The sequence below is a fragment of the Labrus bergylta genome, chromosome 10 (assembly GCF_963930695.1).
Source record: "Labrus bergylta chromosome 10, fLabBer1.1, whole genome shotgun sequence".
Taxonomy (NCBI): Eukaryota; Metazoa; Chordata; class Actinopteri; order Labriformes; family Labridae; genus Labrus; species Labrus bergylta.
The window spans coordinates 20,114,830-20,140,371 of NC_089204.1; the positions used below are offsets into that span (position 1 = coordinate 20,114,830).

Sequence of the window (25,542 nt, forward strand, 5' to 3'; positions counted from 1 at the left end):
TTTGATTGAGCACCAACATGTGGCAAGTTTTAATGAGGACACATTTACACGACGACCTTGTACAACTCATCAACCTTTTACACAAACTGTATGAAGTTATTTGGTCCTGCATACAGCAGTTATTTTACACACTTTATTCCACCAAACGTTTAGATTGCATGCACATACACACATCGTCCATCCTGCAGCCACAGTTACACAACACAAGTGAAATAGTTCGACCACTTGTTAAAGTTAAAGCCTGCGATTGGTGACTTGTAACATGTATATTTCTGACATTTTATTGAAAATATGTGAACTTGTTTTTTTTTTTTTTTTCCAGTGGTACAACTTCTGCAGCATATGACCTTAAAAGATGACTGTTTATTTGATGAGCTGTCAACAACAACAACAAACATAAGCCTGCTATCACTTTTACACAGGGTTTTCTTAGCACCTGATAAGGTTATAGAAGTACATTAGTGTGTGTTGATTATTCCAGTTAGTGAACATATTGTACAGCAGTTAGTCATGAAGCCCTGAGGTCAGCCACTGTTCATGTTTTTAACACATCCACAGGTAAATCTCTTTACTCACTCTTATGTCTCACTTTCCAAACATAGACACAGACATGTGTGGCGCTCTGTAAAGAGATGGCACACGAGTACATACAGCACGCCACACGTGAACAATATCTCCTACAGCACTGCATGTCATTACCACAACATAACCAACAGTCAGGGTGATTTATTCACGTGTATGTTTGCAGCAATTCAAAGAGCTTTTGACGGGTGACTAGGAGAACTTTTTTTCTACCTTGCATGGTTTGTTGCACCTTCCGTTCTGCATTTGTTAACTCCCATTAGCACGTCTGACATTAACGAGTGAGCCTCATCAACATATCTGATGTCTCTGCTGTGAGAAAAGGAGATGAAACTGAGGGAAACTCTATTGTTTTAGTAGTTTACTTATGTTAACAAATAAAAAAAAACCCATAACAGATTTCTCTCATGACCTAATTCTTTAGATTATGTATCCTTGGGTAAAGAAGCTTTATTTGGACCTTGAGATGCTATCGAGATGTTACAACGAATAGTATATGAGGTGAGTCACCACAGCAAAGGCAAAGGGGTACAGGGCTGTCTTTTTCAGCTTTCTACACTCTGCAGGGGAGGTGACACATTGATGTCTCCAGATTCAGAACAGAGGTTTGAATATACAAGTCTTGGTTTGGAATTCTACCTTCTAGTTTTTCCACTGTGAATCCATGAAAAAATAAAATAGAAGAAAAGGCCCTGGAGAGATGTCTGACTCATTGCTGATCAGTGAAGCTGGCTGGGCAGAAATATTGAAAGAGTGATTTTTTTTTTAAATCACTTCAGAGATCCACTCTGAGATATAAAAATGAAGCCACCTTTCCGATCTATTTGTGTTTCAAAGCAACTTTCCTTGGAACTAAAAGAACAGAAGCATCATGGGAGAGAATCCTCTACCCTTTCTCTTCTTATCAGTGATAAAGAGGAGTCGACATGAAGCCACTCAGCTCTCACTCTGCAGTTTGGAGTGATAAAAATATTACCATACGGGCAGTTAAACTTCAAATACTACCTCTTCTTTTCCTCTCATATACATATATAATTTGTTGCCAAGCTACTACTGCCTTGCAGTGTCCCTGGTGCTGATTCATGGTCTTAGCAGTGATAGAAGCACTAAGAAAAGATCTCTGCAGTTGTCACACAGTTCATGGTGAGCGCCATCTTAAGGTGTGTGTGACGTCTGATTCAGAGCACCATGAGCTGCAGATTTAACGCCAATTTACAAATGCAGCCATCACAAAGGCTCATTTTTATACACCGTGAAGGGAACATTTCTGACGCAGTCTGGGATTCTTTTTTTGGGGTTTAAAGAGTTGGATTTATTTTCTTGGAGTACTCACACTATCTCTCTCTCTCCGCCTGCTTCATCCATTTCTGTTTCACTTTGTGATGACTGAATGTATATTCCTTAACTCTGAGGTTATCCAAGTGCAGAGATTGTTTCCTCTGACCTTCAAGTAATGGATTTTTCTTACTGTTAAACAAAAAACCTACTGTCAAGGTTTTTTTCCTCAGTTACCATTGGCTTTCTCCAAAGTTGAACTACGTTGGCTGAGAAGGGAAAAAAAACACATTGCTTATGCCCAAAGATTCCCATGAAGTTCAGAAATGATGCAAATTTGAGAACATATGCAAGTACAAAATAAATGCAGTTATGGAAACAGGCTGCAATTAAAAAAATCTTGTTGAGATAAATTGAGATGTAGCCAGTAGTGCCTGCAGGGGGCGACACTTCTTTGAACTGCATTTTAGTGAAAGGTGTTTTCATAGGGAAAATAGTTGTATTTTTGTAGTTGGAGGAGAAGTTTTCCAAACCAAAAGGTGGTGACAAAGTCAGGCGGGGATGAATACAGCCAACAGAAGTCTGGCTCCTTTCATTCTGGGGATTCCTTCAACAAATCCCTGCTCATGTCTATGGAGACAGTCGGCCCAAATTGATGTCCAACATCCCTCTCTCTCCTCTCCCATCCTTGCCTTGTCTTATTCACCACATCAGAGCAGCTGTTCACCTCTTGACTTCTCTAGTGTAACTCCCTATTATCAAACTCTACGATCAATCACTGGTTGGTGACTTTTTGCAGCACTTTTCTTTTTTTCATTTGCAGCGGCGTTCTGTTGATACATTTGTTTTGGACTTTTTACACATTTTTGAATTTGCAGACCGTTTCTTCAAATTACTGTGGGTCATTACAGCACTTTTCCCCTTGTAGGCCACCATACTAAAGAAATTCTTCTATCAAACACTTTGAAGTTTCACAGGAAGAAAGGTTAGTGCAACATTAAGTCGGTATGTAATGGGGATTCACCACCCAATAACACTGCAGGGTAGTACAAAGCATGTTTGCTGCAACACATACATCTCTTTCTAAACATGTGTTTTTTTCATTTTAAATTCTGTATTTAAACAATGCGTTTACAATGATATGACAGGATAAGGGTGCTAATATAATTAGTGTTATTACAAGGTGAACAGTGATTAGACACGTGACAACAACATTCAGAGGTTCACACACGCCGGAGCAACAACAATAACAACAATGATGCTTTGGATAAGTGAAAAAGTTAAAAAAATCACAATCTTGAGTCTCAGTGACGGAGGGATTATGGAAGTACAGTCACAGTAATTTGTAAACAAAATATACACATACATACTGTACCATGTACTCTAAATCTACGGTGGAAATCGTACTGTTTTGGTTATTAACTGTCAGTCACTTTTTTTGCTATAGTCCTTTTGATGATCTATTACTTACAGAACTTATCTATTCATATTTTCCATATTCTTTTGGGAGTAGTGTATACTATCATTGGCTTCAAAAAGAAACTAGAAGGATCATCTATTAAACATTTTTCTAACTTTACAATCTCCTCAAAGTGCCAGACTGTGATGGGGGAAAAAGTGCATGAGTCGTGCAAGCGAATCACACAATAACTCAAAACCTTCATCTTGCATACAGACCATGCTGACTGAGCGGGCACACATTAAAATCTTTCACTTTAAATCTTCACAACATGATTCCAGCATTACAACAACGAGCAAAGTGGACTGTGGAGGCAGCATTAAAGCCACAGACAGCAGTGTGGTAAAGTGTTATGGTCTAGGGAGTGTATTTAAAAATGATAAACCTGTCCCCTTTTTATTCACACATCTACTGGCCGGACACCAGATGGCAGGTTTCAATCTGTTACTTGGCAAGAAATGTGCAGCAATATCCAAAACATGACAAAAAAAAATCTAGGAGATAGAAAGTAAAGTCATAAGTGTTACTGCATGCGCAAGTCCTCAGATAAAAAATATACAACTAACAAATTTTTATGTCTGAAGATCCCAATGAGGAAATAAAAGAAAGGTCAGCGCTGGAAAATCCAGACCTACTGTACATGAAACAAGCCACTACTGATTCAGTCTTTACTTCCTGGGCATAAATCTTGCCAAGACATATTGTCCCAAGTCTGTGCCAACTAGCCAAGGTTTAACTTGTTGCTAAGCAACACCAGCTTATACTGGGCTTGCAATCAAAGGGATTTTAAGCATGTTCTGCCCTGCAAAGCCAAAGTACAGAGAACGACACGAGTAATAAAAGAGAAATAAGACAAGTTCATTTGCTGATAAAATATTGGTTAGAGAGTAGGCTGTGGATCTGATTGTGTTTACTGTTTGATATGTTTTCATTAAAGGCCTTGAAAAAGTGTTTCCTCAACATCACTATGATTGGTGTGATTTTGTAAATGAGCACATTTTCAGAAGACTTAATTATTTTACATCGACTTTGTTTGTGTTTTTCTCTGGGCTAAGTGGCTTTCCAATTTGATGGTTTTTGGTATAAAAAACAAGACCAATTATTAAGTGCATTTGTCAAGATTTGGAAATATGCCCAAAATCTATTGAAAGTTGTAGGGTTGTGTGGTTCTTTACTTATGCTTTCTGATCAAAGCACAACTACACACACTGATACAGGTAAGCTACAATTTAAAGTCTAAATTATTTATTTATTTAATTATTTATTTTTATCTTTTAGTGATTTTTTTTAAACTGTTACAGAGAAATACTCAAAAAATGGATATCCAGTTTAAAGGGCCTTTAAGTCTATTTTAAATAACTTTTCTAGGCTCTTTTTAAGTTGGAGGCTGTGAGTTGGTGGCACAACGCTGGCTGTGGCTTTACGTCACCTGACAGTCCTTCTATAGCGCAAAACAATACACAGCATCACAACCCATCCTGGTCACAACAGCTGTACATGTACATCCTCAGGCTCAATGTTGCACACACAAATTGCAGGTCCACTTGCTAAATACACACACATACACACACACACACATACATACATACATACATACATACATACATCAAGTTCTGAAAACCAACCTTGAGCAGAAATCATTTTCACACTGAACAACTGAACACCACAATCCGAATTCTTCATGCATGCAGCGTGGGATCACACACCATAGTCCTGGTTTACTAAGCTGTGTTGCAGGTGTTTTTGTAGAGCGTAGATATGGAGCTACATGGAGCCTTTCAGCCTCAAACGTACATCTTTGAACTCTCACACAGGAGACTCAGGCTCATATCAGTTACTTCACTCTGTGATAGGAGTTAAACTTGGAGCTGACATCATTTAAGGATGAATTTGTCCCCTTTTTTTTTCATTGTTCCAACATTCTTCTCTTTCCTGATGAGAAAGGTGAGGCATGTGTGACCAGTCCCATGGCTCATGATTCTTTATGAGTAGTTACAGTACCACAGGGAACAACTAAATAGTAAGAGAGACATCAGCTTGGCACTGCCTTAGTATCGTCACATAGACACATTGCAGAGTCTGTACAGGAGTGTAAATGTGTGTATGTGTGGGGGATTGTGTTTGTGTGTTAGTGTGTTCCTGCAGTCCTCGTCCTCCTCCTCACTGTGTGGGGGAGCAGTCGTCTAAATCCAGCAGCTCCCGGACCAGTCTTTCTCCAAACTGCGCTCGGCTGTAGCGTTTAACCGCGTAGGCGTCAGACATCTTGTAGAGGATGTACGCGTTGTTGATGGCGATGCTGATGCTCAGCCAGAACACCTGCTGCCACGTCTTGTTGGGTTTATGGAAGATGAAGTACCTTTTGGAGAAAAACAGCTTCTTACACCAGGGTTTTTAATCACAGATTTTTTAAAGAACAAGTGCACCGAGCCATCTCCAATGTATATTATATTCTTTAAGACAGACTATTATACTTCTCCTGGTAACAAGCATCAAAAACCGTAAAAAAAAAAGAACCACAACTTTCTCCCTTTTTTCATAATGCTCATGAGTCAGTTGCTTTTAAAATGTCATCATAAGGCTGTTTTTGTGGAGTACAGTGGTGTTACATTATGCATCAGTAGGACTAAAAATGCAAAACCCAGAGGTTAATGGTACTTTTTCTCAAAAGTGGACCTACAGTGATGCATTACTCATCCAAAAGGATGCAAATTGATTTACTTTCAACCAACTAATCGCTTTTCTGTAATTATTGAATGTCTTGAATGTCTGCTTGAGTGCTTTCATTTCCATTCTTTCTTCTAGCTCAACTCTTCACCATGAACCCGCAGCAAGAAAGCACGTTTAAAGTCACAAATGATCCGTTTGTGAATCGTTTTACATACTTGCTGTACTTGTCGTCGTATTTGCAGATGTAGCTGAGATGCGCTGCAAAGGCTTCAACAGCCAAGGGACATGGGATCTCGCCACTTTTCCTCTTTATGATCATACCTGCCACAAACCAACACAGGACAAACTATGAGTGAGAGACATACAGCAGAGGAACAAGGTCCCCCTCAAAGGACTCACTGTCTCCAGACTCTGTGTTCCCATGACCGAGAACCAGACACAGGAGAGGATCATTGTTACTATTTATGTTTTTAGCTGGTCTTTCCTCTTTGGGTCTCTGGGGGGGCTGAGACAACAGAAAGTCTGGTTTTTCACAGAAAGAAAAGCACAGGTGTGCTAATAAAAAAGGGAGATGGCTCTTTACATTTAATTCTGTGTGAGCTAAGAGCCAGCAGACAAAATATCAGGGTCCTTAGACATGTATATGGAAGCAGCAGTCAGTGTTAGTCGTTCTTGACTGTCATTTGTCTTTGATTAAGATCTTTTTTTAACAAAGTCAAACATGTCAGCTGCTCTGGGAACCTTAAGATGGATTTACTGTGTAGTTATAAAAGTATGCTTCATTTGATATCTACCACACCAAGTTAAAAAAAAAGGGGTCTCCCAGGAAAAAAGTTTAGGAGCCATTTGATAAAAAAAAACTACCTGAATGTAACTGTGTAGGCTAAAAAGGATGTGTTCATTCCCAAGTCTGCACACCTTTTTCAGTTCCCAGTGAGTTATTGCAATACAATTATACTCATAACAATCACTACATGGTTTCATTAAACACTGGGACAAAAAATGTAATATTTGTTTAGATTTTTGCACAGAGAGTAGTAAACTTTACACACACACACACACACACACGTATGCACATTTGGATTCATATAGTGGACAGCCACAGATGAACTTGTTGATCTCTTCATTTTAAGGCCTGCAACCCCTCCAAAAGGTTTAAACAAAGCTGTTACATCGAGAGTGGATTATTCTCTAAGAGGGGGCGGAAATCATGATCCTGTCACCTCCTGGAAATGGATTATATTGGATTAGAAGCTCTCACTCATTTCCCCTCACATGAATGCTTATCAGTGTGCAGATTTCCCCTGCTAATAAGATAATCGTATTTTTGAAAAACTGTCAGATTAAAGGCAGACCCAAAAATATGAGGGCGATTATACATTTCTCCACCTGATGATCGAATGCATGTTTGATAAACTTAACACAAGAGTTGAAGTGCTTGATAGTGTACCTTGTTTTGTGGGGGCATAGCCGTTGGTGAGGAACCTGAAGTGTCCCTTGTTGTACCAGCTGATCAGTGACATGCTGCCCTTCATCATCACTCGGGATTGGCCACGCTGTGCTGGCGTGGCTCCGCAGACCAGCATGCTTTGGGGTAAACCGGTACAATCGCTCTTCCTGGTGCTCAGCAGACCACAGCAGTAGATGTCTGGAGGGAAACAAATATAAAGGAACGCTTACATTTATATTAAATCTGCTACAGAGGCATTCTAGTAATACAGAATAAACTGTAAATAGCCAACTGTATTAACCAACAAATTTATTTATTTATTAATTAGATCAATCAAGAAGGGATCAGCACTACAATGATCAGCAACAATTGGGCTCAGGTAGCGTAGTGGCAAGTGCACCATGCACAGAGACTGTGGTCCTCCAAGCGGGCGGCCTGGGCTCAAATCCGACCTGTTGCTCCTTTTCTACATGTCATTCCCCACTCTCTGTCTCTCTCTGTTTCTGGCTATATCCGTTGTCCTGTCACTCTAATAAAGGAACAACGAGCCCAAAAACCTTTTTTTTTTAAAGTATTTTTAAATAAAAAAATGTAAGAATTGTCTGGTTAAAGCGCCTGAAATTTAAACATTTGCTTCTTTTATGAGCTGCTGATTTTGCAAATTCAATTCTCTTTTGGACTTTTGGATATTTCAACTCAAGCTTTAGGAAAATGCATTGGTAATTTATTTACAACTGTGTGAAGTGAAGTTCATAGGTTTCATTTTATTTTTCTAATGAATCATTATGAGTCATGTTTGAGGCCAGAAACTCCCTGATTCCAGTCACTCACATGTTTATTTTCCTTTGGGGCTGTTGATTTGACAAATACAGCCCTTTGATGAAACCTCATCGGGCTTTTGGAAATAGCGAGAGGCAATTTTTACCCTGTCCTGACATTTTATGGAACAAATGATTGATCCAGCAAATAACTGTAAGTTAGTTGTGCTAATGACAGCCCTCGTTTCATCCTATTCCGCAGAGACTCTTTTTCATGAATTCATTGTGGTTTTCTTACATTCTGCCTCTCAGATGTGAGCCTCTTTTTCTCCTTCTCGGCTGTACTGTTTCTCTTCATTTGTCGTCTTCATCTTATCTTTTTTTTTTTCAGCTTTCAACCCATTTCATTTCTTGATTTCCTACATGGGTGAGCAGCGGTGAAACAATCATGTGGCTGACTGCTGCTAGTTTTTGAACGCTCTCAATTTGGAGAGTGATTTAAATCACCAGTTGTGTGTGTGTGTGTGTGTGTGTGTGTGTGTGTGTGTGTGTGTGTGTGTGTGTGTGTGTGTGTGTGTGTGTGTGTCCACAGTGAGTTCATCTTAATTAAATTACTTAACTAATCCAGCCCAATAAATTTGAAAGGAAACTCTCAAACAATTCCTTCATGAAGCTCAGCTCTGAATATTTTTCTGTCTGAATGCCTTATAGTAGCTTCACCTAATAAGGATGACAGAATATTGATTATATCTCCACTTGTTTGTCTCGACTTGGAGGACTGAAGATCTGTCTGGTTGAGTTTTCGACTGCTCAATTTAGTTAAAAAGCTTTTGTGAGAGCTGACGGCTAAAAAACTGCAGATTAAGTCATCAAATGAGCCTGATTTGTTCAGTTGCTTTTTTTTGTCTTCTGCTTTTCAATCACATTGTGAGTCTTTTGTGCCATGTGGACACTGGCTGAAATCTGCTATTAATAGAATACAAAGAAGAAGAAGAGGTCACAGAGGAGATAATAAATGTGGCTCAGCCTGACAACAGAATCAAGCTTTTATAATTAAAGATAAGTTTGGCATTATGAGATATGTGGAAAACAGCATCAAATGTTCCATTTTCTTTTGCATCAGCTATTTAAGAATAAAGGATGTGCTTTTAAAGGGAAGGCAACAAAACCCTCTTCAGAGTCTGAAACTTAGACGGATGCAGACGAAGACAATGAGCCTTTCTAACAGCACAATGTAGGGCTGTGAAGTCTCATTAGAAGGTAAACAGCCTGTCGTCCTCTCTGTGCCGTTTAGCCTGAGGACGCTTTCATCACAACATGATTAAACATAAATAATGCAAAAACAGAGACAGCGATAGCATGAGGAGAGAGATTACAATCTGCACATCAAACTACAAATGAAAGGGAGTAGACAAGAGATGAGATAAGAAAAAGATGGATAAAGGAAAGGTGGTTTATGAGACTTGATCGTGTACCTTGTTTGCTGAATTCGGTGAAGAGGCCGAGGCTGGTGATGGACGGCCCCGTGAAGATGATGGTGTTCTTTCCAGAGATGTTCTGGCAGAGCTGCTTGGCCACCAGGCTGTGGAGCTGAGGCTTATTCTTCAAGGTGGCCAGACTGTCTGTACCCTCCTTAAGATGGACCGAGACCTGCAGAGTAGGAGGAAAAAGACATTTAGATGAATCACATATACATCAAGAAAACTTTATTTCAGTTTGCCTAAAAGCGCCATTTTACTGTCTGCTTCATTAAAAAGCTGTGAAGCTTCTGTATAAATCTAAACCATTTTAGTGGGTGATCATTCATCAACGTGTTTATTGGCTCAAAGAAAGAAGTACAAGAAGATATTAAAAATCTATTTTCCCAGAGAAAAGGTGATGAGGATGTAGAAATCAAGATGAAACTGGACGCAGAAATGTTTTATTTATTATTTATTATGTAGTATTTAAAATTCATCTCTCTATTGCAGAGTGTTGACAAAACAAGGACTCCAACAAATCCACAGAGGCAAATTCCTGTGTTTTGTTTTTTTTCAAGTCGGACTAAAAAAAAAAAAAAAAACTTTTGAAATGACTCATGTCAACATTACGTTTATTTGGAAAGCTGCAACGCTTTCTATGCTTTGCTTGAGTCTGGGTTTCTAAAACTATTGTTGGTAAGTGCAGCGGGGTCACCATATATGGAAGTATGACAGCCTGGTGAAGATGTTTTCAGATGCCTGAAAGTTTAATAAGGTCGATTCAGTATCCTATATTTCAATAGTTTCTTTGGTTAAAGTTTTGCAGGATGGTATTAAGAAATGGTAAATGGTGTCTGTGGCAGCTGCATGTAATGTGCTCGCCATGGTGTCATCTGTGGAGTGAAAGCAAGCAGGCGCGCAGGAAGTGGAGGGTTAACCCCCGTCTTATAACCATGAATCGTCTGTCAGGATTTGCCGACCTTAAACATCCTCACTATGAGCAAAGGCGGGGATCTTTGATGCCCCCTCTCTCTCTCTCCCTCCCAGTCTCTCTCGCCCCCCTTTTACTTTCATCTCTTCCCTGTAATACTCCTAAACAATTTAGTGATCTGTCCTGATCTGCTGGTCTGCTTCAAAGCAGACCGAACCGTGCTATATTGCTCTGCACGCTGCTATGTGAAACCCTTCAGGATACAAATCTCAAAAGAAATAACTACGGCTTGTCTTCCATAGAAAGCCATTATCACATATGTACAAACTGAAGTGTACACCCACTAACAGCCCGGTGTCCTTCTTCAGCACTTACATTTCTGCAGTTGTTCACAAGCTGAACGGCATCAGCCTGATTAGCTGGCATCTACGTCAAGCTTTCAGCTATCACACTAAGTGGTCAATCCACTCCTGTTTGTATGGTGTGTGTGTGTGTGTGTGTGTGTGTGTGTGTGTGTGTGTGCGTGTGTGTGCGTGTGTGTTTGGTGTTTGTGTAGCACTAGCTAATGGAATCTCATTGATTTGCTCCATTAACTTGTTTTATTTCTTAGATTTTTTTTCTTTCCCTCGACACAATTCATTTCGAGAAAGAGGATCTTATTTCAGAACCCCCCCCCCCCCACACACACACACACACACACACACACACACACACACACACACACACACACACACACACACACACACACACACACACACAAACACACACACAGTGTGCTGGGGACTGTAAAATACTGAGTGACTGCCAAACGTCCGTCCACAGTCACTATGAAAGAAAATGATGTCATAATGTATGTTTAATGTACGAGATAAGGAAATAGGGCTTTAATATCAGTCTGTGATGCTTCTTACACACTATCTGTTTTATAAAGTTGATCAGGGATTACATTCAAAATGAGCTGGATTCATCAGTTCAATCAAATGATACAAAGCAACAACTCCAGAAGAAGGAAATGTTCAAATTGAAATTCAAATCATGGTTTGTCCTCTCTTCACTAATGTCATTCTGGACATCTTCCAGGCTGAAGATGGAAACCCTGTCTGCAGCAGTCTTCCGTCGGAGATTTATATATCCACAGTATTTAAACTGAAAGGACATTTTTATACAAAGGTTAACATTATATTGCTGTACTTTCATTCCAGTTTCTCTAAAAAAAAAAATAGATAGAGGTTATCATGGATAGGTAAGTAATTGCAAGTATACTTTACTGACATGTTTTCATTTTTTGATATCATACAGCATTTGATGCTTTTAGCTAGAACAACATGGCTGATCCAAGTTTGTAGTGCTACCTGCAAACGTAAGTGTAAATCACTTTGCTCGTTTTAATCTTTCATGTCAATCATGTCAGTTCAGTTTCGGGATTCATCGTCACAGGACGAGGCTGTAAAGTTCGATCTTTTCAATTAGTCTGAATATTTTTCTGAGTCAAGTGTTTGCGTCGATGTTCAGTGTCACTTCAGAACATTTCAGTGCTGTTTCTGATTCTCTTCAGTTTTTGGTTCAAGCCAACACACCTCTGCAGATCCTATGTATTAAGTTTACTTCTAAAGCAGCCACTTACATGCAACAGGAAATTCACTATGATTGTAGCTGTTGCATCTGTAATTTTCTTTTTCTTCAGGATAGCAGTTCACACAATATCTGTGTATGGTGGCTGGAGGGCTAGAGGTCCAGCACAGTATCAGTTTACAAGACATTTAAACTGTTTTGTGCTTCGATCCCAGTTTGCTAGATATCCAGTCCCACACAAACTGGGCAGTAGAAAAAGAGGTTGCTTTAAATTTCCGGCCACAGATTTTATAAAAGAAACAAAAATAGAATTAAAAAGCACAACCTCTCGCAGTTGTGGTTTTTAATGTTTTGTCCTCCGTCCACTGCAGCGGTCAGAGTTGGACAGGTCTGTGTGGCAGTCCTCCTGCAGTGCTGGGCTCTGGTTAAGTGGCAGTGTTATATAATCAAGTGGCAGGTTGCATTAAGGCCAAGGTTGTTAGTGAGCAGAGCAGGTTCGCCTGCTGATGTGACGACTCAGATATAATCCTCAACTGGTAGCTTTTCTACTCTAACACAAGATTACAAATAATCTGACAAAATCAAAATGATTTTTCATCAGTCCTTAAAAGCAAACCTTCTGTTTTCTATTCTGTAAAGCCCACCAAGATTCTTGATGAATTCTTGAAATTGGATTATTTTCTTTCAAGCGTCTGCAAGTAATGTGCTGAATACAAAATGAGGAAAAAATTGGCAACCTGAGAATGAAATCCAGAAACCTGGGAAGATCAAAGTCTGATGTTTTATCAAAAGGCTTTTTTGACTTCAGGCAGACTGAAGAAAAAGTGTACAACTTTCATGTACAATATTAGATTTCTGCCTCGAGCTTTTATAGTTTGCAATGAGGATTTTAACCCTTAAAGTAACAGTATCCAGAAAAACCTTTCTTTTCCAGCTTTGAGACCTGAAAGAAACGATTGTGATTGTGATCACTTGCTTATTCCCACATTCTACTTTCTTTTCAGTAACATACAACATAAAACGCTGACTGAAGTGCGCTGCTACCTGACAGATGAATCCAGTGGAGGTGCACTGTCGAACCCAGAGGCTGAACTTCCTCTTCTTCCTCTTCCTCAGCTCTCTCTCCGTACAGGTGGTGATGAACACTGGATCCTCGTCTATCAAAGGCTCATGGAGAACCTGGAAACACACACACACACACACACACACACACACACACACACACAGACCGTGTTACTGTACATGTGAATTTGTCTTTTTTATATAACCATGTCACAAGTACAGGCTGTAAGAATAGTTGGCCTTAACAAAGGAGAAAACTGTGAGAGACACAAGTGAGGCTGTGAATGATGTAACATAACAACTTCGTGTTACGAGAGAAAAGGCAGCCAAACACAAATCTGTACAAGTCTTCTTGTGTTTGAAGGTGATACAACAGAGAGAACAATCTGTTTCAGACCGAAATACAAGCTGAAATGTGTAGCTTTATCTGTAAAAAGAGAGGAAAAACCCTGTTCCTGTGTCAGTTTCACTCTTTTCTATTCTTTCTATTATTGTAATTTAGTTTTCTAATGTTACTCCCTTCAGAACGTCTTTCTCTCCTCTTTTGAGAGTGGCTAGATCATTTGTCATGAGCACAAAAACAAACAACTAAGTGAAGACAATGCTTTCATTTTCATTGCTACTCTCTTCTAACTTCACACTCGTGAAAATACATGAAAAATAGAACCAGCTAGACACTAACTTCTTCCTAAAAGGCAGAAAAATAGAATAAACCGGTTCTCTATTCCCTTAGATGTTTTTATACTGAAGTGTGAATATTGAATAATGCATTATATTCAATGGCACCCATCGAAAAATATTTGTGACAAGAAGTTACACACACACATCAGTGGTTCTGCCATATGCTGAGCATTTTGTTGATTGATTCAAATGTAAATATGATGGAACATGAATGCATAAAGAAGCATAATAGAGACACACTTTTAGGTCATGTGCATGCTTAAAAACATTCTCCATCCAAGCAAACACTACAGATTAAATCTGAATCATTTAAATCAATCAAATAATGAGTCCATTGTCTGCAAATTAATCTGCCCTCGCATCAATGAATTAGTAATCATTTTAGTGGTTTAAGCCAAAAAAATATATATATGTTTTTTTCCCATGATGTGACACTGCACGAATATCTGAAGTGAGAACAGAGAAGTTCCTGCAGCCACAGTGTGCAGTACAACAATGATGGTGATATTTATATTATTCCATCATGTTGTTGATCATGTTGCTAGAAATGTCAGAATATTCCAAGAGTGGGGTGAAGCACATCATCTTCCTCTTGTACGTTTTTTCCACAACGTCTGCTCTCTTTCTCTAAATAGATGATGGGTCGGATCAGATTCTGAGGATTAGTGTCTCAGTGGGGGATTAAAGAGTGTATTACAACAGGCAGACATTCACAAACCAAACACAAACAAACAGAGGCCTTAACAGAAAACACACGCACACATCAAACCGAATATTTTCAGATTTTTTTTTTTCTCGGCCGATTAAACCAGTTGAAAAACATCTAAACCTGGCCAAATATTTATCAGAGATGCGTACAACCACACGAAAATATTTGCATTTTCAATTTGCTTTCCCTTCCTCTGGAGTCTTCCTCTCCTCCTCCTCCGTCGACCGCATGCGTCCACGATGATTTGACTAAAGCTGATGTATGCAGCAACCAACAGCTCTCCTGCTCCACGACAGAGAGCAACAAGTCATTTCCAAGTCAAATATTGAGTTGTGGATTAAACAAGTGGAAAATTAATGAGGCTATTTAGCCTTTACATGGATGACATCACCCAACCCATAATAGCCTTTTAAGAGATATTTCATCCTGTAGATGCCTCATTAGCACAGCAGTATACTGCCTTATCCTATCAACTGAGGACAAGGTGGTTACATCTGCACACGGGGGCTCCGTGTAAATCATTTGCATGGCTTCACTTATCCTGTATCGGACAGAGAGGGGAAGACAATCTGTCAATGCACTTGCTGGCTGTCTTCAGTGGTTGTTCTATGACGACTGGACCAATAATGCTCTCAAAGATTTGAACCTTGTAAATCAATACTAAACAGTGTCAACAGAAAAGTGCCAGACAGACACAGACAATGTGGAGCATGGCTTTCAGAAGGTGCTGACATAACCAGGCGTTAATATTCAGCAGTGTTAATGGTGACATGATAGCACCTATACTCTTACATTGACACTAACAAACACAGGTTAAATAACGCCAAGTGGCAGATAAAACCAGCTCACAAAGGCTCCCGTTTTTTTTTTTTCAACAACCATAATCGTCTATTGGTTATTTCTTGGCAGTAAAAAGTAGAAAAAAATGTTGTGATGATTAATCGATTAGTTGGAACTGTAAGAAATTTACTACATCTACTTATGACAGTCACAATGGCCATTTAAAAAAAGAGCAACTCGTTTGCCCCTGCCTTGTAAACAAGAATTTTTTTCTGGTTTTCTTTTCAAATATCACAGAAAATATTGTTGCGTTTTGGACTGTAGGTACTAAATAAGTCAACTTGTGCTTTTGAAATTTGCAATGGCATTGTCCCTTTTCTGACATCTAATTGACTGCATTAATACTTCATTAATTAAGAATACTAACAGATTTATTGATGATTAAACTCACTGTCATTTGCAGCCTCAACAAATGTGTCAGCTCTCGACTTCCTTCTGCTTTTCACAGTAAAATGACAGATAACGTTTCCATCATCGGTGGAGCAACAGATTCGGTCTGTGTCACTCTCACTATCTGGGCCCGCTCTCTACCCCCGGCACAGAAAACCAACAGACAAGACAAACTGGCCTAGATACACACAAACCCTGTCACTGCTAATAACACACACACACACACACACACACACACACAAACACACACAGAAGCTGTCTGAAAGCTGGCGTGCCCTCAATGTTTCGGTCGAGTCATTTTTAGATCTAGAGCTCTAATGTGAAACCACAGTTCAACAAACCTTTTATTGCTGTTCAAGGAAAGTTATGCAACAAATTTTATTCACATTTGTTATGACAGGTAATATTACTGCGCAGAAAGGGTTAGGCTGATATGAGGCTGGGGTTGCTGTTTAAGGCGTGTATTCCCAAATGCATCACAGCACTGACATCATCTTTCACATTGAAGATGATGTTATAGCAGTCAAACCGAAGACGGCAATTTAATCATCTACTTCCCAGAAAGCCATTAATTTTTAAGAGCTCAACATCAGCTGCAGGGGTGTTTCCAGATCCCACAAGAATATGATTAGCCACCCCTGGTGCTCTCCTCCTAACCAGCTTCTGAATAAGCATAAGTTTCTTGAGTTAATATCATCAATGAGAAAAGCTTAGTATAGTTACCTAGTTAAAGGACATATATAATGCAGATCCATATTTAAACACATACATATAATTTTACGATGTTGGATGTCCATACTAAACCTCAGCAAAGTTTTTTTAAACACAAGATACACAGTTGTTGGTATAATCCCATAACGTGGTTTCCTGCCGCTCTGAACGAGGTGTTACGAGAACTCTGCGAGACTTGGCCGAAACCTGATGACAGGTTCTCCAACGTATTAGAGCAAAGCATAGGGCAAAGTTGGAGGATATGCCGGGTGCCCTACGCAATGGGGAGAGGGGCCTTAAAGAGACAGCAGCTGAAATGAACTGTTTCAGGTGGATGCTGATATGAGTGATTTTACTGACACCAGTAAAATTAGATAAATAAGGAGGTTTATGAGCTACACATCTCCCAATGCTACTCAATAAGTGTACCAGCCTGACAAAATTAAAGGTGAAAGTAAGTATAATAGATCTCCTTTAAGGTTATTTATTGTGCGACTTTACCATTTCTTGTGTCAGAGGAAAGTTAAAATTAAACTTCAAGGAAGACAGACAATCAGGAGCAAATGACATGATGCGATTTGTTTTTTCTTCCATCAATTGCTAGAACTCTCTGCTATTAATCGTACTCACATTTCATGCTTTGTTCTCATCAGGTAGAGGACACGGAAAAACAATCATGAGTGATTGCTGTTGTCTCTCTGTGCTCAAGAAGAGCACCTTTTTTTTCTTGTTTGCTTTTTTTTGTCATCACATCTAAACAATACAGTAATCAAGTGGGACAATCGCATCACAATAACAATGTAGAGGTTCTGATTAGGTTTATCAGACGTGACTTCAATCAGGCTATGTGTTTGTGAATGCTTTGATCGTTTCATTGCTGCTGTTCATCTGGATACGAAAGTAAAGTAGGAGTTGAATAAACTCTTGCCCACCCAAAATAGAGTTGCAAGGCTGGCGCTCTACTGCCCCAGTTGCATTAATGTAGATCTAATGCATTCAGTGAAACACGTTGAAGTGAGGCTTCTGGAGGGGACGTCTGTAAAACAACCCGAGTGCTTTACTAAAAAATACTTGCTGTGTAGAGGCTTTGCAAGAGTCTTAAAAGTGCTATTAGTTAGTCCCCCTGAGTTCAGAGAAAATTCCTTTACATTTTATATAAGTGGGAAAATCCTCAGATACTGTTTTAAAGATAAATTAATACCTAATAGTAAAACAGTATCTGCACGACCTGATAGCTAAGAAAACCACTTTGGCATCTTTTTGTCCTATATCTAAACCTAAAATGTCTCTGATTTTGTCTTTGATTTACTTGTTAAGAAGATTTTCTAGTTTTAAAAGTCCTTGGAAAATACTCAAGTTCATGAGAGATAATTGAAGGTGTATTTAAATGTCAATTGAGCTGTTCAACCATGACCTTTGAAGAACAAGAGAGAACTGGGTGTGAACTTAACAAAAAGAAAAGAAAAGTCAGTTTATAAAAAAGAAATCAGTAGGAGAATACTGATATCTGTTTGTATTTGTAGCACCAAGCTAAGCTGACATAAAATACAAGCTTATCTAGGGAGACACTGCAGGGCTGTGGAACGGTGCACATACCTGTGTCTGTGAAGGCCTGAAGGTGCATCCAAACGACTGCTGCAGCGAGTCCAGGAAGGGCTGGATTTTATACAGGCCCTGATTGCTTCCCTGTGACGGCCGGAAAGCAACAATGTGGAAGTACTTTAGGATCTTCTCAAAACGTGCCTGGCTCATCTTCAAGGCGATGCTCCGGTTGCTGAAGAAACCCGAGCTCCAGATGCTGAGTACGGACTCACAGCGGTGCACACTTGTGGAGGTGACAAAGCCCAGGAAAGCCTTTATCTCTTGGGCTGTGACGGGACGCCAGACTTCATCCGAGCCGAAGCGCTCCTGGAACTTTTTGGCGTACATGTTAGTCTGAGTGACCATGTTTTGGATGCAGTTGTCTGGAACGAAGAGCTGGAAGAAGTCCAACGCAGTGGCGGTGGCCGGCATCTTCTGAGCAGGGCCTGGATGAGGACATGACGAGGAAAAAAAGTGTGAGAATCACAAGCAGATTGACGGATAGAGAGTCCCATATGGGCTAACTCAAAGCCAAACTGTCACTCTTTCCTGGTTCTTAAACTCTGGCAAGAGGCCTTCAATTTGATTGACTTTGCTGGTAGAAAAAGATTCTTCTTTTGTCACCGTACCAGAAGATACATTTTGATTTCTTGAGCAGTCACAGTCAAGGCTGTGTGAGATGCACACAAACCATTTATTGCTAATGTAAACTACACTGCCATCTCGTCATTACAGAGAGAACTAACAGAAGACAACCATTCATTGAGAAAGTCAGAATTGTTTTGAAGTGTCAGAAAAACACAGTACATTCACATTGTTGTGCTTTTTTCATGTCAAAGCCACAGCAGCTTTTAGTATGAATTTCACCAGCCCAAGGCAGCGGTTAGACTGTTTGTCAACACCACATGACAGCCACCCCACTGAACATTGTCACTGTGACGTGTTTTTGATGCGTGTGGAAGGTTTAAGTGTCTTGATCCTTTAGTGTTACGACAGGCAATGACTGAAAATCAAGCTCTGATCTGAAAACGGATAGAGCATGCAGCGATGAATGAAAGGCGTCTGATGTCTGACAGCATTTCACAAACACACACAAAGTATCTATTAAACATGGCAGACCTGTTATCCTTCAATAATTCCGAACAAGGGGTATTTGGTACTTGTGTACCAAGTATTTGGTATATTGTGTTGTAGCTCAACTTATTAGAAAAAAAAAAAATAGCACTAAGTTAGCATAAGCCATTAACTTAATGAAAATCATTCAGATGAAAAGGGTTAAAATAGGTAGCTAAAAATATGCACAAACTGTTAAAATAATCACTTAAAAGGGATAAGTAAGTCTAGAAAGGCACAGGTTAACAGTTTAAATAAGGAAAAGGATAAACGGTAAAAAGTTATTTTAAATGTATTGTTACCAGTGAAGATAGTGACCTGAAAGTAATCACCAGAAGTTTTCTAACAGAAGCTATAGACAGTTAAAAATTACCTTCAAGACATTAACTAACAAAAAGATCATATTGAAGTAATATGCATTTACAACTACAAATACAGATTTAAGTTAACAGGTAGCCTACCTATAGGATTTGGAAATAAAAAGAAAACATTTAAAATGGTTAGCTTAAACGTTGCTTTAAGTAACTTTTTAAATGGCACGCTGGATCCTTAACATAGTGTGCTTCAACATGTTTACAACTGTTAGCTGAGAAGTAACAGTTAAGAGTAAACTCAAAATAACAAATTAAAGGTTTAGCTTATCGTTACGAATGACAAAGTTTGAAGTTACAATATAAAAGGCAACAGGCTTCCTTTAAGAAACAGTTTAAAGGGTTAGCTTAGAGGTAGCAATGAAACTAGCTAGCTTGAAGCAACAGTAAAAGTGGTAAGCATATCATATCTTTCACATGTTACTGTATGTCAGAATATTATTAGTGTCTGTAAACCTTGTGACTTCCTATCTATCCTATATCCTAAACCTATTTTCATGTATTGTTACCTATGTATTGACACTTATAATTGACATGTTACCTCCTATTTAAAAGCTCTCTGCCTTTTAGGTGTCGCATTGAAGTCAATCATTCAATACACAATGCAGTGACTGTGATTGCTGAGTTTGTGCTAGTTAATAAGAGATTTACTCAAAAGGTCGTTGGGTCCCAGAGAGGGAATTTAGACAGAGAGTTAAAAACTGTAGGCTTAATTGAACAACACTATTCCTTTACTTGAGTATTTAAATGTAAAATTAAAGATAAAAAGTATGACACTTGAACCTTAACTGTTAAAGCTAGATGTGGAGGAGAGCAAGAAGAGAGAAATCACAAAACGAGGAGAGTAGAAGGACGCTCACAACGCTCCTTTTTGCAGCCAAGCTAGCAAAATTTGTTGGAGCACAGCTATTCTCTCATTTGCATACAATTAGAAAAAAGCTGAAAGTCAAATCCAGTGTGACTGCCTTGGAGCAGACTTAAAATCGATTAAAACATCATAGATTCAGATAGGATCTCCACCTAGGCGAAATGATTCATCTTCAGTACATTTCAAAGGGAAGCCAAAAATACAACCTAAGGATGATTTCTATGGCAAATTGGATTATTTTTGTTCCATAAGTTTTTCTTTATAGTTCATCTTGAGTTGAGCCTGAATCACTCTGACAAACATTTACATATTAATATTGGCTGCTATTTTTCCAAGAAGCTTTAAAATCTCATTTAACTCATTGCAAAACTGCACATATGATGAAAATTCAGACAGAAGTATAATCTGCATCTGGAGCTTTAATAACCGTGGATTTAACAAAAGGAGATTAAAGTGTTTGTGGGGGTTGGGGGTTAACCATTTATGTAGACAAAACATGCCTTGTGCTTAATTTTTAGCAGAATTTACACAAGAGCACCTAGACATACAGTACTGTATGTGCACTTTCTGGCTGTCTTCTCAGAGAGATCCTTGTCTAAAACACTAAAAAAAGAACCCAGAATAGCTGATTAGCAACATTAAGAAACAACATAAGAAAATGTTTGTTTTGTTCTTAAAAACCAATGCAGGCGTAGTTGAACAAAATGCTATGATTTTGCGGCGTCATTCAACGGCCCGCTATGGAGGCCGTAAGTTATTTTGCCACAAAGTGTTCTTTTTCTGTATTTCTATTTCTTATTTCCAAATGTCTCTGCAATGAAATGAGGCAAAATGCAGAGAAGACAAACTTTGAGAAATACACGTACAGTGAAATTAACCGACATATGGGCAGCACCAGTAATCTATCAGACGTGTCCAGCAAAGCGAATGAATAAGTAACTCTTTAATTCCTTCCAACATCACAATAAAGTGGTTATATAATCTGAAATGTGGATGTATGCTTCATAATCCTCCCCCTGGTCCTATATTTCTGCCTCATCCCCCCCTTGCACTACAGGGTGTGTTCTTAGGTAAACCATTTGCAAGCCCAATATGGTTTCCATCTACCGCTCCCTGTTTGAAAACCTATTGCTGCTGTAACTGTACAAAAACCCCATAACACAACCAAGTCGGAATATTTGGGAGTTTGCATGAGGTTGACTTGATGCTTTCTGATGGAGGCTGATGATTTATGTACGGGGTGCGCACAGTCTCCAAGGAGTGGAGCTGCCACTTCAACACTGTGTCAGCACTGTCACTGCTTAAAAGTAAGAAACATAGCGGGAGAGAGGAGTGGACAGGGAGACAGACGGACAGGTAACAAGAAGACAGCCAGACAGGTTTGCAGACAGCTAGACAGAGAAAATCCAGAGTGTGCATGATCAAAATATCACTGATAATATTTCCACCATGGACCGACTTAGTGGAAACCTCATCAAACTTAAGCAGCTTCTCATCCCTTGCTATTAAAAGCAGTGGAGAGACATATTTATGTAGATATGCTGGTGCTCAGGATCTTTCACTCTTGAGGCAGATTAAATCAGAGTTCGCTCTTAAAGCCTTGAAGTGTGATTACGCTCCCAGGCAGTTCTGCGTCCATCCAGTCGCGCAGCTCTTAATCATCCCAACCCTGATGCGGATGGCAGGACCACACCCACACTGACTGAGCTTGTGCAAACAGGAGCTAACTGTATCTTTAGATCCAGACCAGACTGTACAAAGCAGACAGACACACACACACACCTGCTGCCTCTCCATCTTAAATCAACAGAGCAAATAAAACCAACAATCTAATAGAGTGGGGCAGCACAGAATATACACAGTAAGTAAGGGAGTCTCCTATGAGCTTTCTCTCATCAAACTCCTTGTAGGACACCAGCTCCACTCAGTTTGGTTCAGATTATTTTGGATAAGTAAAATAGGCTAAACTCCTTATCTGAACTCTGTCTCACAATGCATGATACCGAAGTTAGCTTGATACTGGGGTTAATGGAAACGTCTTCAAATCCAGAATAAGGACAGGGATAAATAAAGTCATTTCAGATATTTTTTGGTGTCCTGCTGAGTAATCTTGCTGTCAGTGATGATCGCCATATCTGGTCTTTTTTTTAAACATTCCAGTGTAGCCAGCAATGCTTGGTTATTCAGAGATAGAGTACATCCAGGCAAAAACTTACTTGGTTGTGCGTATTCATTGTCTAAAGTAAGACTTGCAACTTGACAAGCAAAAATAGAGAGTTTGGAGACATCTATGGAACAATTGCTAGATGCTTCTGTGTTCAGGTGTCTAGTGATAAATCGTCATCATCAGACAACAGGTGATGGGTGCCGGTATAGCATTACATTCAATGTGCTCCACCTCTTTTGCTCTCCACACGGACAGTTTCCCTGCTTGAAAGCCAATGCTAGTGCACTACTCAGACTACAAACAGAAGCCTGAGTGCTTCTAACACCAAACAATCATATCCCTTTCCTACAGATTCTCTGATCATATGCACCTTCAAGGGTGTAACAGTGAAATATGTCACTGCAGAATGCCATTTCTACTATCACCTCTGCACCAGCTGGGAAAAAGTAGAATAGATGGCAGAGGACGTAAAAAATGAAGATGGTACCTGACACAAGCCTGCACCAGAAACCAAAACCAGGCTCCCTGCTCCCTATTGTACTACTAAGTGATAAAGCTGTTCTGCAGTGACAGCGCTGACTGTTGGGGCACGTTTGGCAAGCAGAGGGTTAGAAAAGGCACAAGAACAATAATTGAGAAGATGTTGTTTTTTTTTTCTCCCCCCAGACAGAGTGCTTTCAAACTGTCACGATTCACATGAGCAAGTGTCCCGTTTGCACACACGCATCCATGGGAAGGTGTGCAACCTAAATCGGGGTGCTTAGAACATGCATCTACTGCCAAAGCAATTATGAGTTTTGTAAATGAACTTGGCGCAGGAGGACAAAAGCCAGCATGTTTGGATTTCTGCATGAATTCTCCATACAAATGATGTTTTGTTCTGTGTGTGTGTGTGTGTGTGTGTGTGTGTGTGTGTGTGTGTGTGTGTGTGTGTGTGTGTGTGTGTGTGTGTAAATAAAACCAGAAGGGACAACATGCTGGTTCACTAAATTAAACAGCAGTATGTCTCCCAGCTCTGCCCTGCGACGAGAACACACACACACACACACCCACAGGAGAATGTGTACCAGAGCACCAAGGGGTGAAGTATCAAAGGCTAAGCGTTTGCTATTAACTTAATACGAGCAATTACAGATGCACTGTCACGCTTCACTCTGTCATTCACGCATGCACAGGGAGGATGCACGCACACACACGCATTTAGACAGAAATGCAAATGACAAAAGCAACCAGGTCTTCCAAATCAGCCTCGTGGTTCTGTACAACATGAGCGACAGAACCATGGACGTGGATTGCACTACATGTCCACCCATTCACCTCACACCACCCCTATTCTTCCCAGTAGCACGAATGACCTTACTCATTCTGTCGCCAGCATCACGTCTCACCATATGTCTCTTTGTACGGCGGCACCGTGACATCCTGCAGAGTCTCCGTCCAGCCTTCCTCCTCCGCCTGACTCCGGGACAGCGCGCCCGGGGGACCGGCTCCACTACTCCCGCTGTGCCCACTCTCCTTGTCGCCTCGTTTTTGGTGGTGGTGGTGGTGGTGGTGCTGCTGCTGATCTCCCTCGCCCGTTTCGGCCATGCAGTTATCGGAGTCGGAGTCTCCGGAGGTACTGTAGAAGGGATTGTCACTGCTGTCGTCCCCGGACTCGCCGAACACGTCGTCGGATATCTGCAGGCTCTCGTACCGGGAGCGGGCCGCTTCCAGGAGAGACAGCGCCTTCCGCCCGCACTCCGCCATCTCTCTCTGTAGTGATGATACTCTGCTTCCCCCCCCTTTTCACTCCCTACTTCTCACCCTTTCCACAACGGCTTGTGCAATTTGTCACGAACTAAAATCGTGATGTGGTTAAACCCTCCTCTAGCTTTCAGTATGACTCAAATTCCTCTTGCTCTGCAGGCTCGGATGCAGAGCTCCGGGCAGTCAGGAGAGTGTTGGGTCCGGAGAGCTGTCCGCGTCAAGGGTACTGAAATATTTCCGCCTCCTCGCTGTGTCTACAGCGCTGCGCACTGGGCAAAAAATTATAGAGAGTTGTAGCACAGCATCCGGGTTGAGATAACAGCGATTTCTACATAGCAAAGAGAAAATAGAGAAAGTAGTGACTGCTGCCTGCTGCATCACCTGACACCACAGCCTGCCCCAGTTGTCCAATAAAATGCATCTAATCTCATCCAACTAAGGGAGGAGCTGCTGATGGGAGATACGGGGTTTAATGCTGCTGAGAATATAGCCTACAAATCGTTCTCTCTTTTTCTTATTTTATTTTTCCTATTGTAAATTATATCCGTTACAGTTTAGATTGTGTTTAACTCCAAAATGATGCTTTTCCTTTCTTTGTAGCCCTGATCTAGTTGGGCCTTTACAATGGAACATGATTAAAATACAGTTTTCAGTATACCATAAAATTACGAATATGGAATAATGATAATATATACAACAACTAATACACAATTTCCATACACTAGAAATAAGTTATTTGAAGTAAAATAAGGGCAGTCATTGTTCCCTTGTATCCAGTAGCCTACTTAACCCTATTTATTTTTATTCTATATCATATGTATGTGTAACCCCTTCTCCCATAAAGCAGAAAACCCACTTTATACACTAAAATATGAAAATAAAATGTTGGACACAGAAAGTGACTGTTCCTCCATATTTTTTTTTTTAGTTTTTCATGTTATATCCAATTTGCACACCGAAACTTCAAACTTCTTTGTTTCATATAACAATCTCAACAAGCTTTATTAGTAGCCTAGATGTTTAGTATCCTATTGCTCCTACAATACAATACGATCTTGCTTAGAAGGTGAACTTTAGTGTGGTGTTGTACAATTTTAATGTTTTTTTTTTTTTTTTAATGTTTTAGGATTGACTTGGGATCAGCTAAAC

The 25,542-nt window shown here is 39.9% G+C and overlaps 1 protein-coding gene across 1 annotated transcript; it reads right to left on the reverse strand.

Annotated features, from left to right (window-relative positions):
- Window positions 1-25,483, reverse strand: pgbd5 (piggyBac transposable element derived 5). The gene is made up of 7 exons (XM_020639182.3): window positions 24,036-25,483; window positions 18,144-18,574; window positions 13,199-13,333; window positions 9,667-9,841; window positions 7,434-7,631; window positions 6,199-6,304; window positions 1-5,672 (listed from the first exon to the last, which is right to left on the reverse strand). Exons 1-7 carry the CDS (start codon window positions 24,391-24,393, stop codon window positions 5,477-5,479), a joined length of 1,599 nt encoding a protein of 532 aa, XP_020494838.1. The 5' UTR covers window positions 24,394-25,483; the 3' UTR covers window positions 1-5,476.
- Window positions 25,484-25,542: the final 59 nt, after the last annotated feature.

Coding starts and splice junctions, on each gene's coding strand:
- pgbd5 (XM_020639182.3), bottom strand. CDS start 24,393: ATGGCGGAGTGCGGGCGGAAGGCGCTGTCTCTCCTGGAAGCGGCCCGC. Junction 18,575..24,035: donor GCCGTACAAAGAGACATATG/GTGAGACGTGAT, acceptor GTCCTCATCCAG/GCCCTGCTCAGAAGATGCCG. Junction 13,334..18,143: donor TCAGGCCTTCACAGACACAG/GTATGTGCACCG, acceptor GTGTGTTTCCAG/GTTCTCCATGAGCCTTTGAT.